Source organism: Microcebus murinus, chromosome 11 (genome assembly GCF_040939455.1).
Source record: "Microcebus murinus isolate Inina chromosome 11, M.murinus_Inina_mat1.0, whole genome shotgun sequence".
In the NCBI taxonomy this organism is placed as follows: domain Eukaryota; kingdom Metazoa; phylum Chordata; class Mammalia; order Primates; family Cheirogaleidae; genus Microcebus; species Microcebus murinus.
The window spans coordinates 60588448-60604217 of NC_134114.1; the positions used below are offsets into that span (position 1 = coordinate 60588448).

The 15770-nt window shown below is 41.8% G+C and overlaps 1 protein-coding gene across 4 annotated transcripts in view; it reads left to right on the forward strand.

Moving 5' to 3' along the window:
* Positions 1 to 2270: 2270 nt before the first annotated feature.
* Positions 2271 to 15770, forward strand: part of VCAN (versican) — a 104821-nt gene continuing 91321 nt past the window's right edge. The window contains exons 1-3 of one of the 4 annotated variants that reach the window (XM_076008155.1): positions 2271 to 2338; positions 2585 to 2848; positions 14538 to 14613. In XM_076008155.1, the coding sequence (XP_075864270.1) occupies positions 14544 to 14613 (70 nt within the window). In that variant the 5' untranslated portion in view covers positions 2271 to 2338; positions 2585 to 2848; positions 14538 to 14543. Of the gene's footprint in view, positions 2339 to 2365; positions 2849 to 14537; positions 14614 to 15770 lie in introns of those variants that run through there. The other 3 variants (XM_012784382.2, XM_012784383.2, XM_012784385.2) reach the window with 3 other exon arrangements.

The following is a 15770-nucleotide window of genomic DNA, read 5'->3' on the forward strand; positions in this document are numbered from 1 at the left end:
ATTTGACAGCCTGGAGAATTGTTTAATTTTCTGAATAATAATGTTACAAGTCAAAGAAAAGGCATGCAGTACAAAGCTTTTCCACGTTGTTGTTCACATTCTGATTCCTTAAGTCTGCTTGAGAAAGTGCCTTTGCCCTGTAGAACTACTTGGTCAAGGGCTATAATGTCTACAGACATTACAAGGAACAAAAAACATTGGAGGACGAGAGAAATAAATTTGGAAGCTAAATGAAAACATTTCAGGATGTAAAGAGTATCTAACCTATAACTTTCAATTATGTGCCATTATGCATAGATGGCATTATTTATAGTGAATGTTAACTGTTAGCATTTTCCTGAAAATGGATATTAATTTGCTATTAGTTTTTTGTTTCTGTTCTAGTTCTGTTCTAGTTCATTTGTGGAAATGCTTTACTTAACTATATTATGAAGAGTGATAGAGGAATAAACTTTTCAGACTGGCAGATCTGTCACTTACAAAATGGCCTTGGGCAAGTCACTTAAACTGTCTGAAACTCAACTAGGTTCTCTCAAATTTAAGAACGAGAATAATAATACATAACTTGGAGTGTTTCAGAGTAAAGTCTACCCTAATGCCTGGAGTATAAATTTCAATGAAGACTCGTATGACTTTATTTTCCTCCCTTTCTGAATGAAGTCATCTTGAATATAAAGTTGCTATGAGAAGCACTGAAAAGACCACTGGGCCAGGAGTCAATAGTTGTGTTCGGATAATAGTTCTGCTACTAATTGTGTGACTTTGGGAAGTCATTTTCTAGGTGTTAGTTTGCTTTTATGTTAAATGAGAAGGTGGAAATCTGATTTTGTCCTATGAGTCAGTTATTCTAAACATTTAATGGAATAGAATTTCAATGTTAGAAATGGTAGTATAACAAATAATTGTACTAAGAATCAACAATTCACTGCAAAAATGAGCCAAAATACTTATTTCCAAAGGATATAATTAATAGTTATGTCACTCACTGTAGCGTGCTGATAAATAACAAAAGAAATCAAAGATGCACATTTTGACAATTGAAATCATCCTGACAACCCTTCTACCAGCTTATCATTTAAAATCTATGATCATGGCCAAATGCATGCAACTTACAAAAGAAACTTATCAAAGAAACCTTATCAATGTGCATGCACGGGAGTCTAGGTTACTGAAAGTTTTAAAGTGTGAGTTTAAGCCAAACTAATCAAAGAAATTCAGAGTGAAAATTGACTTTCTTTTTTAATCACTATTGTTCTGAGGACCAGTGTTTGATATAATTTTCTAAGTAGAGCCTTCACAGAGAATTACGGAGATACTTCCAAATTTGTGTAGAAAGAAAAATTTGCCATCCATTCTAGTATCTCCAGTGTTATACTGACCTGCACCTTGGACTTATTTTGTTTCCAGTGTATAAAGTCATACTTGACTTCAAAGAAAAGAAAAATCCAAAGTCCCTCCTTTCTAAGGGGCAGAAATCCTTTGTGTCAGCTAGTTGACCTTTTGCTCTGTAAGGTCCTGTTGGAAAACCTTTGTCACACAATGCAGGGGACTCTTCCATGTGTTGATGCTGTTTACAGAGTGGGGTGGGCCTGTCCAAAAAAATTGCATGAATGCATGAAAGATTATGGCCTCATTTCCTGACAGCATGGAAGGACATTGATACATTCAAGGAGTCTCTATTACTTAGAAAAATTATTAAATATTCCACTATAACGGACACATTGAAAGACTGAGGAAAAGGAAGGAGGAAGAATCTAGACTTATGTGGAGAGAGATTTGTGGCAGAGGAAGAGGGTTCAATTTGAATCCAACAAGGGATTTGCCTGGGGGAATTTCCTGTCCAGCCCTTTATTACCAGGGTCTTTGTGAATTGTGCCATGACGCCGGGCTCCCCATTGGGCAGTTCCCTGGGAAGGCATTGGGGAATTCTTACACTTTCCCTCTAGGTCTCAGAAGGATCTGGTTTTCTCAGTTTCTCTTTCAGGTTGGCAGGAGCTTTGAGCCTGACACTTCCCTCAGATGGGACAAGCAAGCTCTGTGGGCCCGTAAACACGCTGCATCCAAGTTCTTTGCTGATTTTACAGAGTTTTCTATGCTCCCAAGAGGGACTGACCGCTCTCAATTGTCTATTCGCTGGCCTTCCCCACAACAGCCTGGGGGCTCCTTTCCCCTAACCCAGAACTGGCTGCACGGGGGGCGGGGAAGTGGGGGTGGGGAAGGAGTGGGAGGGCAGTGGTTTCCGTGAGCACAGCGCGATGTTACTGAGTGAGTTGTTGAATGGGGAGCGCTGCTGTCCCCAAGCCGATTGGTACTTCTTGTCAGGAAGAAACGCCGAGAGGTGGGAGTGCCTGGGGAGGGAGGCAGGCGGTCCCTACCGCAGGCGAGGGGAGCTGCCTTTCCGCCCCTCCGCCAGCTTTCCAAGCCTGGGCTCTTAGGAGTGGCTGAAGCTGCGGAGCGCTTCTGGAGCCTGTGAATGAACCCTCCTCCTCTCCCTCCTCCTTCTCCTCGCTGAGTCTCCTCCTCGGCGCTGACGGTACAGTGATATAATGATGATGGGTGTCACAACCCGCATTTGAACTTGCAGGCGAGCTGCCCCGAGCCTTTCTGGGGAAGAACTCCAGGCGCGCGGGTGCAACAGCCGCGAACATTAGGGGTTGTGGACAGAGCTGGGACCAGGATCTGCGGCCAGCCCCGCATCTTCCCGCATCCTCCAGCACCGTCCCGCACCCTCCGCACCCTTCCCCAGGCCACCGCGCTTCCTATGTGACCCGCCTGGGCAACGCCGAGCCCATTCGCGCAGCGCTGCGGTGAATTTTTTCCCCTAAACTGCAATAAGCCGCCTTCCAAGGTAATCACGTTTCTTTTGTTCCCCCCTTAAAAAAAAAAAAAAAACTTACAGAAAAAAACGCGAGCTTAGAAAAAAGAAGTACATTGCAATTGGTAGCAGGCTTTAATTAAGGCAAATAGAACTAGATGTAAGGCGAAGTTAAGAAAATGTATGCACTTTAAAAATGCAGGTAACTTTCAAAAGGGCTTTTGGGGAGAGGAATATAGAGGGATCTTAGTACTGAAAAAAGATCCAGACAAAAGAGGCTCAGGGTGGGGTGGGGGTAGAAGGACTAACGGAACTGGGAGAAGGGAAGGAAGGGAATTGTAGAGAAATGCTAGAAAAGTCGTGGGGTCTTGAGCTAGAGAGGAGGGAGGGACCTCCAGCACCTTGATTTTTTGTTGTTGTCGTTAACCTGCTCGAGGCAAAAGTTTGAATGGGGACTACTAAGACTTGCTCACAAACAAGTCCCCTAAGCCGCCTGGGTGCAGGCCACCTGGTTTCCCAGTCCCTGGTGTGTGGTCAGTGCCTGGTGTTCCTGGAAAGCCGCTCCCGGGCAGCTCCTGACAGTGCGACCTGGCCCCCAGCAGCCAGGGACCTGCACCGACCTGCACCCCTCAGACCACAGGCAGTCTGGGAGGGGAGGTTGGGCTGGGGGAGGTGCAGAGTCCTCAGGCAGTGTCTCTTTGGCGACTTGGGGACTGTCACGGTGCTCTCCCGGTGCCCCTGGGTTCTTTTGTCCTGCGCGCGGTGCGCAGGGGCCAGCAGGGAAGGAGTAGGGGATGGGGGTGGGGATCCTGGAGCCCCGCGGAGGTCTGGGAGGCGCCTGGGCGGGAAAAGCTTGCCCCGAACCAGCAGGGATGTGCAAGAATTTTTTCTCACCGTGAAGAGCGAAATGGGGGCTGTAGCTCCTGTCTCAACAAGCAAACCAGCACTAAGAGCGCACTGCAGACAAAGGTGGCACGGGGACCCGAATCCGGGGCCTCTGGGTGCAGCCCTCTCTCCCGGACTGCAGCCGTCCTCCGTTTCATTCCACATCCCCACTCCCTCCCAGCCCTCGCCTCTAGTTGAGCAACTTCACTGGCGGGTCTAGCGGAGAGCTTGTGCCGGGAGCCCCGGGGGACGCCCTCGGCTGGAGCGTCCCACCGCCCTGCGGAGGCGTGAGCGCTGCGGAGCGACATCCCTGGTGCGTGCGGACCGAGGGCATCCGGGTTGTCCTGCCTCGCTCTCCGTGTCACTGGGCGGGGAGCGGTCAGGGTGTTAGGCAGCGGAGAGCAGGGTAGAAAACCAGTGTCAGAACCCAAACTATTTGCTTTCGGATTCAGCCGCGCCCCAGCAAGTCCCACGTGTCCCCGAGAGATGCCGCAAGAAGGGAAAGAAATCTACGCGGTGCCTGGAGAGCTGTCCCGCCGCCCGCGCACCCCGCGGCAGAAAGACAGTCTCTCTGTGTCCCGTTTCTCATCTTTGTGTCTCCCTCTCTCTCCATCTTCTCTGCCTCCCTTCCCCTCTCCCGGCCTCTGCTCTCTCTGGCTCCTGCGTCCCCTCCCCCACGGCTGACAAATGAATGGCTAGTGTGAAATCCCTGCCTACCCCGTCCTCGGAGGCAGGCGCGTTGGGAGGAGCGAGGAGGCGGCGCGCTCCTTCGGATCTGCCCCCTAGTTGGGCGCTTCGGGCTTGCAGAACCTAGATGTCTAGGAATACGGGGTTTTGTGGCGGATGTGGGTGCCCCCTAATGGAGAAATTCAGCACAGGTGGAGAAAAACGAGCCGCCTTCACAACCTTTGCGTTCAAGAATGGAAGGCTCTAGCTTCCCCTTTTGTCGTTAGTTTTCCACTTCGGAATCTGCGCCGTAGGTCTAAGGGTTCGGAGGATCTGGAGAGAAAGGAACCTTGTCTGTGCAAGGTGCAGAGGCGCCTGCTCGCGAGCCTGCTGGGATGCACGCGGGGTTCTGGGTCGAGTCTTCAGCTCAGTGGACCAACACGCGTGGCCAGGGGCAGCTCCAGGTTTGGGAGGTCTGGACACGCAATCTGGGGCGTCTCTTAAGAAAGACGGTACAAAGATGCCTTGCTTTCAAGGCCCAGGACCTCCGTGCATTGGCTTCTTGAGCCAGTGCTAGGGCCCCGCCCCAGGACATTGCAAAAGAAGGGCTCCGAATCCAAAGCTGAAACTTCCTCAACTTCAGGACGCACGTCCGAAGTGGAAGGAGGGGAGAAGGCGGGCGCTGAGAGGAAAAAGAAAGGAAGGGAAGTGGAAGCACAGTGGAGGGAAGGGAAGGAAGAAACGGAGGTGGAGCGGATGCACGCGACCAGCCGGGAGCGGACCGGAAGGGTTCCTTTCGGGGGGTTTTGGTCTGAATTTCGCGTCTAGTTGTAAGACACTGTTTTTACTCCCACAAGCGATAACAAACGCGATTGGAGCGACGTGCGGGGATGGAAGAAGGGAAGGAACTAGGCGAGCGGAGGTGGTCCGCCTATCTGGGGATGGGGTTGGGGGCCGCCCGCGCCGGGGGACCAAATGCGCCGCCGCTCCCCGCAGCGCCGGGGCTCGCCCGCCGCCACGTGGGTTGGAGCTTCAGCTCCCCGCCCGAGACGGGTGTGACTTCCTAGGCCGGGAGACGGCTACACAGCCGCCCTGGCAGTCGGCGCAGCCGGGGTCCCCACCCGCCCACGCCGATGGGGGCGGGGCGGGGCGGGGAGGCGGGCCCGGGCTTGGCGGAGCGAGCCCCGCGGCCGTGCGCCCTGCGCCGGGGCTTGGCTGCAGCTGGAGCAGACCCGACTTCTAGCCAGACGGCGCTAAACACGCTTATTAAAAGGCTATTTGATTCTTTCTTGCTTCTTTGGAGTGGCAGGAGGGGTATAGGGGTTTTGCCTCGAGGCAGGGGGAAGGTAAATTTTTACTCTAAGCAAACTTTTTTCTTTTTTTTGGCAGAAAAATGAGACGAGTTTAAACTGTGCTCCATATATTGACTTTAAAATACATTCAGGTCGGTCTACAGACCATTTTTAGTCAATTACAAGATTAATCACGTTCCAGACTGTCATAAAGAGCTCGTCTAGTATGGCAAAAGATTGCCATTCGACAGGACTAATATAATTCCATGAGAGCAAACATTAAAGAGTGGAGGGTGTAACTCTGAGGTCCCTGTGCGTCAATCAGGAGCCCTAGCTGGAGTCCAGCCCTGTAGTGGGAGCTCAGCACTTATGAAATGACTGAGTGAGAGAGCTGGGAAAACGTGGAGCTGACCAGACGCAGCTACTTAGAACTGCATTTTAAATTCTCCTACTTTGCTGTATCTTGGAAGAACTGGGTTTTGATGATCTCTCCTGTCGCCTCAGATTCTGTAGCTAATTGATCCGCTTTTCTTTTTGTCTTCTTCTAAAAGCTGTGACCTAAATTGTTTTAAGTACTTTTTGGTAATTGTGCCAAACCCATTGTGAAAATATTCATATAAAGTCCTAAAACAGGATATTGTGAGTATAATGTAAAAATTGGAAGAAACCAATAGAAGCAACAATTAGCTTTCTGAGATAGAAGTGGTTCCCAGTTTGAGGAATAGGTACCTTGGAAGTGTAAGAGCAGTGTGACAAGAAGATGTCAAAGAACCTGACTTCTAGTTCTGAACTCTAAGTAAAGAAAGGAATATTTTATAATTGTATATGCCTGTCTCCATTAATACTGCAAAGAGTTCCAAAGGATTCCAAAGTGATTGAGCAATTACTTCCTCCAACAGGAAGTCCACAGTCCTTAATCTTCTTGTGGGTGGTGGAAAGATGATGAGATTCAAGACAATCCCTTAGGATTTATGTAAGCTTCAAAGTTTTGTTTTTCTTGGTAGATAAAAAAAAATTAAAGTTCTTTTAAATTTTATTTCCTGCTTTTAAAAATCACTTTTGAAAAATACCTGTATCTGTACACTGGTAAATTGTTTGGAGAGGATCTAAAAAGGTAACTCAAAGCTGAATATGATTACTGTTAAAGACACATCCATTGTTCTCTCTTTCCTTACATTATTATGCCTAAATAGTTTGTGGTTAATGATTGGTCACTTAATTGAGTAGCAGAGCTTTTGAAAGCTCAAAGATCAACTAACTGTGTCTCCCAAAGTCATATAACTAAGCTCTCCTTTCCTGGTGGGATTTAAACATTTTTGTTGATTTGACTCCTGGACAAGAATCTGTAGACACTGTATTTAAAATGGGATATTGCTCTGTGATGGAGCAGAACTTCTTAAGACACATGATTGTTTTGAGGGAAAGAATGAATGACTGTGGTAGACTATTTTGCACCACCCACCTATAGAAACCAGTTAGGACTGACAAACACTCATTGTTAGAAGTTACTTGCTCTGGTGTGAGAAAATATGCTGATTGTTGCATAGGTCTGTACTTTACCAGAAAACACAAAGCATGTACTCTCTCTGATTTGGAGTCAGAACAAGGGATAGCAAAGATAAACGTCTAGGCCAAGTTCCATTTCAATTAGTGAATTTTTGCCAGTTTCCTCTTGTAGCCTAGACTTATACATATGTATATGTATAAGTATATATATTGTGTGTATGTATATATGTATAGTATCTTTATCTCTCTGTGCATGCATGTGTGTGTGTGTGTGTGTGTGTGTGTGTGTGTGTATCTCCAGGGTTTTTAGACTCTGCTAAGTGTTTATCTCTGAATGTGCCAGAAGTGGCTATATTTCAGTGGTCAGTAGAAAGAATCTTTGTTTAATTTACTGTTGCCAGTTATGTTTCCTGAAACTTCTCTGGATAGATTTATCATCTATAAAAGGGTACATATGTTGATCGACATTTAACTTATGCTTGTTTCTGCATCTACATACATCCTATGTCATTCTTCGAAGAATTTTGAAAGGTGTTTGTCTGTAAAATAAGATTACATATTTTAAAATAAACATATATTTTATGAATTATCTTTTTATTATTAAATTACTGACTTGATATTACCTGAAGTGTAGTGAAATGAGCACTAGACTTGAAATCAGAAAGTTTGAGTTTGACCAGCTGAGAAAACCAAGCTAAGATACAACTTCTGGACTGTTAGTGTCATAATCTATTAAATGGATCCACAGTTATAAAGATCAAAAGAGTAAATACCTATAAAAATGCTTCAAAAAATAGAAAACTATACAAAAAAGGGATGTTAATATATTAATTATGTTTAGGGGACTCACATTGATTTAATTCTATAATCTTAATAATTACACATTACCCAAACCATTTATTTCTTCCTAAATCTATAAAATGGGTCAGAGAAGGGCATGTTGTTGTTGTTTGTTTTTTTTTTTTTTTTTTTGAGACAGAGTCTTGATTTGTTGCCCAGGCTAGAGTGAGTGCCGTGCCGTGGTGTCAGCCTAGCTCACAGCAACCTCAAACTCCTGGGCTCAAGCGATCCTCCTGCCTCAGCCTCCCAAGTAGCTGGGACTACAGGCATGCGCCACCATGCCCGGCTGATTTTTTGTATATATTTTTAGTTGGCCAATTAATTTCTTTCTATTTATAGTAGAGGCGGGGTCTCACTCTTGCTCAGGCTGGTTTTGAACTCCTGAACTTGAGCAATCCGCCCGCCTTGGCCTCCCAGAGAGCTAGGATTACAGGCATGAGCCACCACGCCTGGCCATGTTGTTTTAAAAATTGTTTATTTTCATTGATCAGAAGACAGATTCCAGAAATTAACTCAATTGAACATGGACATTTGGTGGAAAAGAAAAATTGATGGGTCTGCAGAGATTAAGAATCAATCTCTACCTTATTTTCATCTTAAAAGAAATTTAAGGTGAATCAAATATGAAATGTAAAGAATGGCATTTTTTAAAAAATGACAAGGGGAAATCATGGGATTTAAAAAAATAAGCTAGGTGTTGAGAAACCTGTTCTCAAAACATAAACCCAGAAGCCACATTGGAAAATACTGATAAGTCTGACTAAGTAACAGTTAAATTACACAAAACAACACAATTGGAAAACATTGCAACATATGACAAAGAGCTAATAAGTCTTAATGTATCATGAACTTTTATAAATTACTAGAAGAAAGACCGCATCTATCAAAAAATGGGCAAAAGTTACTATCTACAGGGAGTGTCAGAGACATAATTTTGTTAACTATATGAAAAATTACTCAGCTTCATTCATAATTTAAGAAATAGTAATTAAAACACCAATGATATACTATAGTTTCTTTTCTTTAGAAAATAATTTGGCAATCACATTTTTTAAATTCACTATGAAAACTTTTTAGAAAATGCACATATACTTTGACCCAGCAATTCCACTTCTAGACATCATCATATATGGATATTGGTATAAATGTCACATAAGACAAATGGATAAGAATGTCCATTTGCAACATTGTTTCTGATAGCAAAAACTCAGAAAGAAACACTGGAAAGGTTCATCATAGGGAACTGGATAAATAAAAGTTGTTACATTCATCTAATGGAAAGCTATGCAGCTTTAAAAAAATAACATAGAAATATTGTTTGCTGATTTGGAACATTCTCCAAAATGTATTTTAAATGAAGAAAGTAATGTACAAAACTGTGTACATAGTATGCATCTAATTATGTAAGAATGGGTTTATGTTCATTCTTTTAATAGGTATTTACTGAGCGTTCTAGGCATTATGGATAAGGGAGTGAACAAAACATCAAAGACTGCTCTCTTGGAGCTTCTATTGTAATGGGTCAATAAAGGCAATTAACAAAGACATATGTAAAATGGTGATATGTGCTATGATATAAGTAGAGCAGGATGAAGGAGATAGAGTACTGTAGGTTTTAGACTGAGTAACAAGGAAGAAGTTCAGCTGGCAGAGAACAGAGAGTGCTAAGGGGCAACAACATGAAAAAGCTTAGCCAAGTCCAGGTTCAGGAATCTAGGTTGTAGGTTATTGATAAATTCACATGATGCCATTGCTCCTGTGGAGTAATTTCATGAAATTTCATGTCTACACCACATGATTTCTCTCTGCATTGTATCAGTTCTTCCTGTGAGAAAGAACCAAGGAGCAATGTGATAGGAGATGCTCATTCTGTGCACTTTGTGGCTGAGGTACCCTAGATAACTTATTGTCTAGGGTAACTAACTAGCAGAATGGTAGACAAAACCACTGTGTCTTCATCCTTCAGTCAGGCCTCACTCAGCCGGGCTTCCCCAAGATCAAGGGAGAATACTAAATATCTATTTAATAAAACCTTGGTGCCCTGTCTGAGGCAAACCCATCCCTGGTGTGGACCTCATCCTCTCTGCAGACATTTCTCATGTATAGTTCTGTTGACCTTGTCACTTGAGCGTCCCAGGCAGTTAAACATTCTCAGTCAGCTGTGCCTTGATTTGTTCAATGACTTTGTCCTCTTCTCATTGACTTCCCTGTAGTGGAAGGCTAAATCTAGACAGTGGCTCTCCTATCTCCCAGACCTTTCCATGTAGACAGACTTGTTATCACTAATAGACTGTGCTTACAAGACAGACACAGAAAAGCAGAAGAATGGAAATGGGGGTTGGAGTGGTACTAAAAACAAACAAAGAAAATTTCCCACTTAAGATCAAGCACAGAAGGCAAATAGTGTGCCTTAATGACCAAGAATATGGACATAGCCTCAAGAAAATGGCAGAAGTGGAGTGAATGTCATGGGCTCTGAGGAAGAGGCAATGGAAATGTAGTTCTGAGGCAGCTAAGGTCTGTAAAAGGCCTCTGAGATATTTACTAAAGAGATAAATGATCATCCGTTAATTCAAAGGTTAGAAACTCAGGTGCCTACAGGGGCCAGGAACAAGTGGAAATGGATAAGAGGCTAAGTGGGGGCAGTAATGACCTCAGACACACAGACCCAAGGGGAAAGGCTGCTGCTAGGTTAGTGATTATGATTGACCAGCTGGAATATGGACTTAGCATTGCTAGATCTTCTGATTTTTCAAAAGAAGTTAGAGATCTGGGATTTAGGGTAAACACTAATTTTTAACTTGGAGTAACTTATTCAGACATATTTATGCAACTTATTCAAATGTATGTAAAACTTGTCTGATCTCTCCTTTGTATTTTTAATGCACTGTATACATATCTCTAGCCGAGTCTTAGGGATAGTCTTAAGACATATAAGTATACTTATTATACCTATATAGATGAAGGATCATTCTCCTCCCCCACCCAAAAGGCACTCAGGATTATGTGTGGCACAAAGAGTTAGGTTTTTGAGAATCTGTCTTGGGAGAGAAATTTGAATGCAGAAGACCCATTCCTGGGTCAGGATCATACCTTTTTGTTTGGTTTTGTTGTGGGATTTGACACTCTAGATATTGACAAACATGAGATATTATTGGGTCATGGTAAATATTCAACTGGATCGACTCAAAAGTATTTCAGGTGCTAATTAGCCCTACTTGCCTATATTCATAAGAGATTGTTGGCACATCACTTCAAAGTATGTTTCTGAATAGGACATGGAGGCATTGGTCATGCATTTGGTCTATGAACATTCCTTAATGTTTCTACAGTATTTGGTACTGTAGAAATATTGTGAATAAGTTGAATAAGATATTAACACTGTCTTCCATAGCCTACTATTCTAGAGAGGACATAAAACATGTTTTCAAATCACGATTCAACATACATAACAATAAGTTCTAGGGCAATTTATTATAAGCATGAAATTTTACATTGCTACTGTAGCAGTAACACAGTTTATAATTCTCAAATCCAAGAGCTTCAATTATTATTCTTTTTACTATTAGTGAAATGAATCGGGGATTATTATATCTGTAGAAAACTTGAATTAGTGATTTCAACAATAAATATTGTATCATGAGCTATGTTTTATTTATTTATTTATTATTTATTTATTTTTTTTGAGACAGAGTCTCACTTTGTTGCCCAGGCTAGAGTGAGTGCTGTGGCGTCAGCCTGGCTCACAGCAACCTGAAACTCCTGGGTTCAAGCAATCCTGCTGCCTCAGCCTCCCAAGTAGCTGGGACTACAGGCATGCGCCACTATGCCCGGCTAATTTTTTTTTTCTATATATATTAGTTGGCCAATTAATTTTCTTTCTATTTATAGTAGAGACGGGGTCTCACTCTTGCTCAGGCTGGTTTCGAACTCCTGACTATGAGCAATCCGCCCGCCTCGGCTTCCCAGAGTGCTAGGATTACAGGCGTGAGCCACCGTGCCCGGCCATGAGCTATGTTTTCTATGCATTAGTTTATAACTTCTAACAATCACTTCAATAATTAAGTACTAATTTTCAGTACTAAATAGCTACAGGAAATGAGGTTTAGACAGATATCGTAATTTACCCCAAATCACAGAATGTAAGTAGAGAATGAAGAACTTGCATTCAAGGCTATTTTATAGTAAAGCCCAGACTTTAAAAAATTATGCTTATAAAGATTCTCTGAAAAAAGAAAAAGACAAGAGAAAAATAGAGAACCATAATTTTCTTAAAGGAAAGTAGGAAGTTATTGTTTAAAAGTATAATTAAAGTAAGGTTTCCTGTTTAAATTCAGTTAATACTCATGGAATGCATTTTCTTTAATAGAGTTTTATCATACAACCCACATTTCATTTTGACTGTGCAATTGATATCTTTATTTTTCCCTGAAATATTGTGATAACGTTGAGATATAGGTATATACTGCCTGCTTGATGTGCTATCTTATAAGAAATCCAGAAATGTAGCAATATTATAGCATTTCTCAGTGTTTAACAAAGTCTATTAGGATATCTTTGTAATTATATTATAAATAATAAACTCAGTTATCAAGATTAATTTAGGATTATCAACTATATGCTTTTCATTGTGAATCATCAATTGGCCTATAGATGGAAAATGTAGCTTATGATGATTTAGGTTAAAAATGCTCTTCAGGAAATATCTAGAATAATAGGATTTTATAATTTTGTTTCAAAAAGGTTCTAACCCTTATTTCAAGATTTATAAAATAAAGAAATCAGATGCAGAATAATATTAAGGAAAAAGAAATAGTTGTCATAAATTATGAAATTGCACTTGAGCACAAATTGGACTTGGATTCTTACAGCATTTACTTCTTTTCAGTCCAGGTTTCCTAAATAATACAGAATTTAGTCATTTTCTAAGGCAGGTTCTAAGGAAGTTATTCAGGGTTTCAACTCAAGTATGTGTCAGATAGGAGGTCTTCAGCTGTAAGTAACAAAAAGCCCTGATTTTATCGCATTTAAACATTAAAGAGATTTATTATCTCAAATGAAAATAAGTTCAAAGGCATAGCCCACTCTAGGTCTAATGCTTGAGGTCTTAAGCTTTGTCCTTCCTGATTATTTTTCATTCCCAGAGGCTATCTCACTCGCTCACAGATGCAAGATCCTTGCAATAGTTTCAGGAGAAATATCCTCTTGTAATAATGTCCAATGAAGAAGAGCGACCATCTCTTCCTTTTTTTCTCTTCGGAAGACTAATCTATCTTTCCCAGGAGTACCCCCGTAGGAGCAGAAATCCCCTCACATATCATTGGCCAAGATTGTGTCATTCTTCATTCCAAAACTAATCATTGGCAAAGGGAATGGGACCACTATAATTGACTTAGGACATCAGGATCTTCCTCTTGGGCTGGAATTTGACCTCTAAGCTATAAGGCTGTGTGAAGGATGGTAATCATGAGAATGGAACCAGGGTTTTGTTAGAAAGGAGAAAGAGGAACAGCATCTGGGAAGCTAACCAACAATGGCTATTATAGAATAGTGCTAAATGTCAATGGGAAGGCACAGCTGTGGGTACCAAATACTCTTCTGCCATTCTTCTAAGTGTTGGCTCTTTGATTTATAGATGGTCCTCAACACTGGTGTGTATCCTGCTCATAATTATAGCTTCATAGAAATTGGAGCTGGAAGGGACCATTCTGAAAACCAAATTGTTCAATGTCTTACCCAAAGTCATGCAACAGGTTACTGGCAAGCCAGAGCAGAGTTTCTTGGCTCTCAGTACAGGCTATTTTCTTTCATTCTTTCCTCTTGAGACTTTAGAACTGTTGGAACTGCTTTAAAACTCATGGCAAGCACCGGTCACTTTTGTAATTAACAGCTCCTTATAATACATTTGTTTGTTCAGCCAGCTAGAAACCAAATGTAGTCTGTGCTTTTAAAAGCCTGCTGAGGTCCTTATTTTCTGTTTTGATACCATGTGCATGAACCACCAACAGGTTCCTTCTCCCCTCTGAGTTGATGCAGATTTCTTTCCTTTAACATCCCTCTCTATTGCTTTCCATTTTCTCTTGCTCCGTCTGCAATCAGATTTCTGTTTCTAAATAGACTTTGTGGTCACCCCTTCCTCTTTGTGCCAGTTCCTAGCCACTGGTTACTTAGGCTGTGGTCTCTATTGTTCTACTTATGGCCTACTCAGTTGTGGTTGTCACACACACATCCACATTGTTATATGTCCCCAAATTGGGTTCTGGAATTATTTTGGTAACTTCTGCATTGGGTAACGTTCACTGAATTAAAGCTTTATTATAAAGCTTTAATAATTATTAGCTTAATTATTTAAGCTAATAATTAAAGTGTTGGGACAACTTCACCTATTACAAGTTCCCTCCTGTGTTTACAATCCAAGAGGAGCTGCTTCTTGTACTCTTAGTATATACAATGCACACATAGCATGTGATTTATGGCCTGCCACAAACCTGAATGCTTGTGATTTATTATTTTGTGTTTTTCTTCATTTATAGGACAAGATGTTGATAAATATAAAGAGCATCTTATGGATGTGCTCAACCTTAATAGCAACCCATGCACTACATAAAGGTGAGTGTGGTAACAGTTTCTTTGGTGTTAATTGAAATAAAAATTTAAGTACCAGAAGATGGAATGACAATATGGAATCACTAGGATAAAAGATTGATTTTTGTAATCTATTCAATGTTGAAAACTATTAGATAAAATATTATTAGGCTGAAAACAGTGGTTTTAAATAGATAAATCAAAAGAAAATAACGAGCAGGTTCCTAAAGATGCAAGTGGGCTTTCAGTAACTTCCCAGGTTACTTTCGGCTATGCAAAAAGGCTCATACATGGCATTGGGCACATTTTAAAATTTCAACTTCTTTAATAGTATTTCTCAAAGACTTTGTTATACAAAAAAGGAAGCTTGCTAAAAACTCAGGAAACTAGAGTTTGAAAAGAGTCAAGAAGATAAAGTTGACAGCCAAGTTTTTGCCCCCACCTCTCTTTCTTTTCTTTGCTTCTTATAAAAAGTAACTGGGCATGCATGTGCCATGTTTTTCCTAGCTTAACTTTTATACTCACCTAATGAGGTTTCTAGAATTCCAAGTTCATTATTTAATATATTCAAGGAGATACTAAAGAATTTGGAGAAAGGTACTTTCCTGAGTTTCACTGATCTACTCTGTCCAGTGCACCTCTCAGACTCAGATTCCATTTCTTCCTCACACTCCCATTGTGCTTCAGACTCTCTGAAATAATGATTTTCCATGTGGATTCCTCTAGCTTGGCACTTCTATTATTTTCAAAAATTCTACTTCAATTCACTCTTCGAGACTCAAAGTTTAAGTATCACTTCTTCTATAATCCATCTATTCATTTATGCCTCCATCCATTTTCCCATCCACCCATTCATTTATTCATCATTCAAACTATTAATATTTATTCTTTGTGTCAAATATGATTCTGGGTATCCAGGGGTATACCAGTGGATGAGTCATACTTGTCCTAGTTTTCATTAAAGTCAATCCCCTAATTATAAGAAACAGGAAATAAACAAGCAACTGACAATAGAGGTGCTTTCAGATTGATGGACATAAAGCCAAGTGATATCCTAGAGAGTGGCCTGGGTTGGGGGAAGTTGGGAAGGCATCTTTGAGAAAGTAACATTTAAACTGAAATTTGAATGATGATGAGGAGCCAGTCAGCCCAGATCTAGCCCTAACTTAGGAAAAAAACAG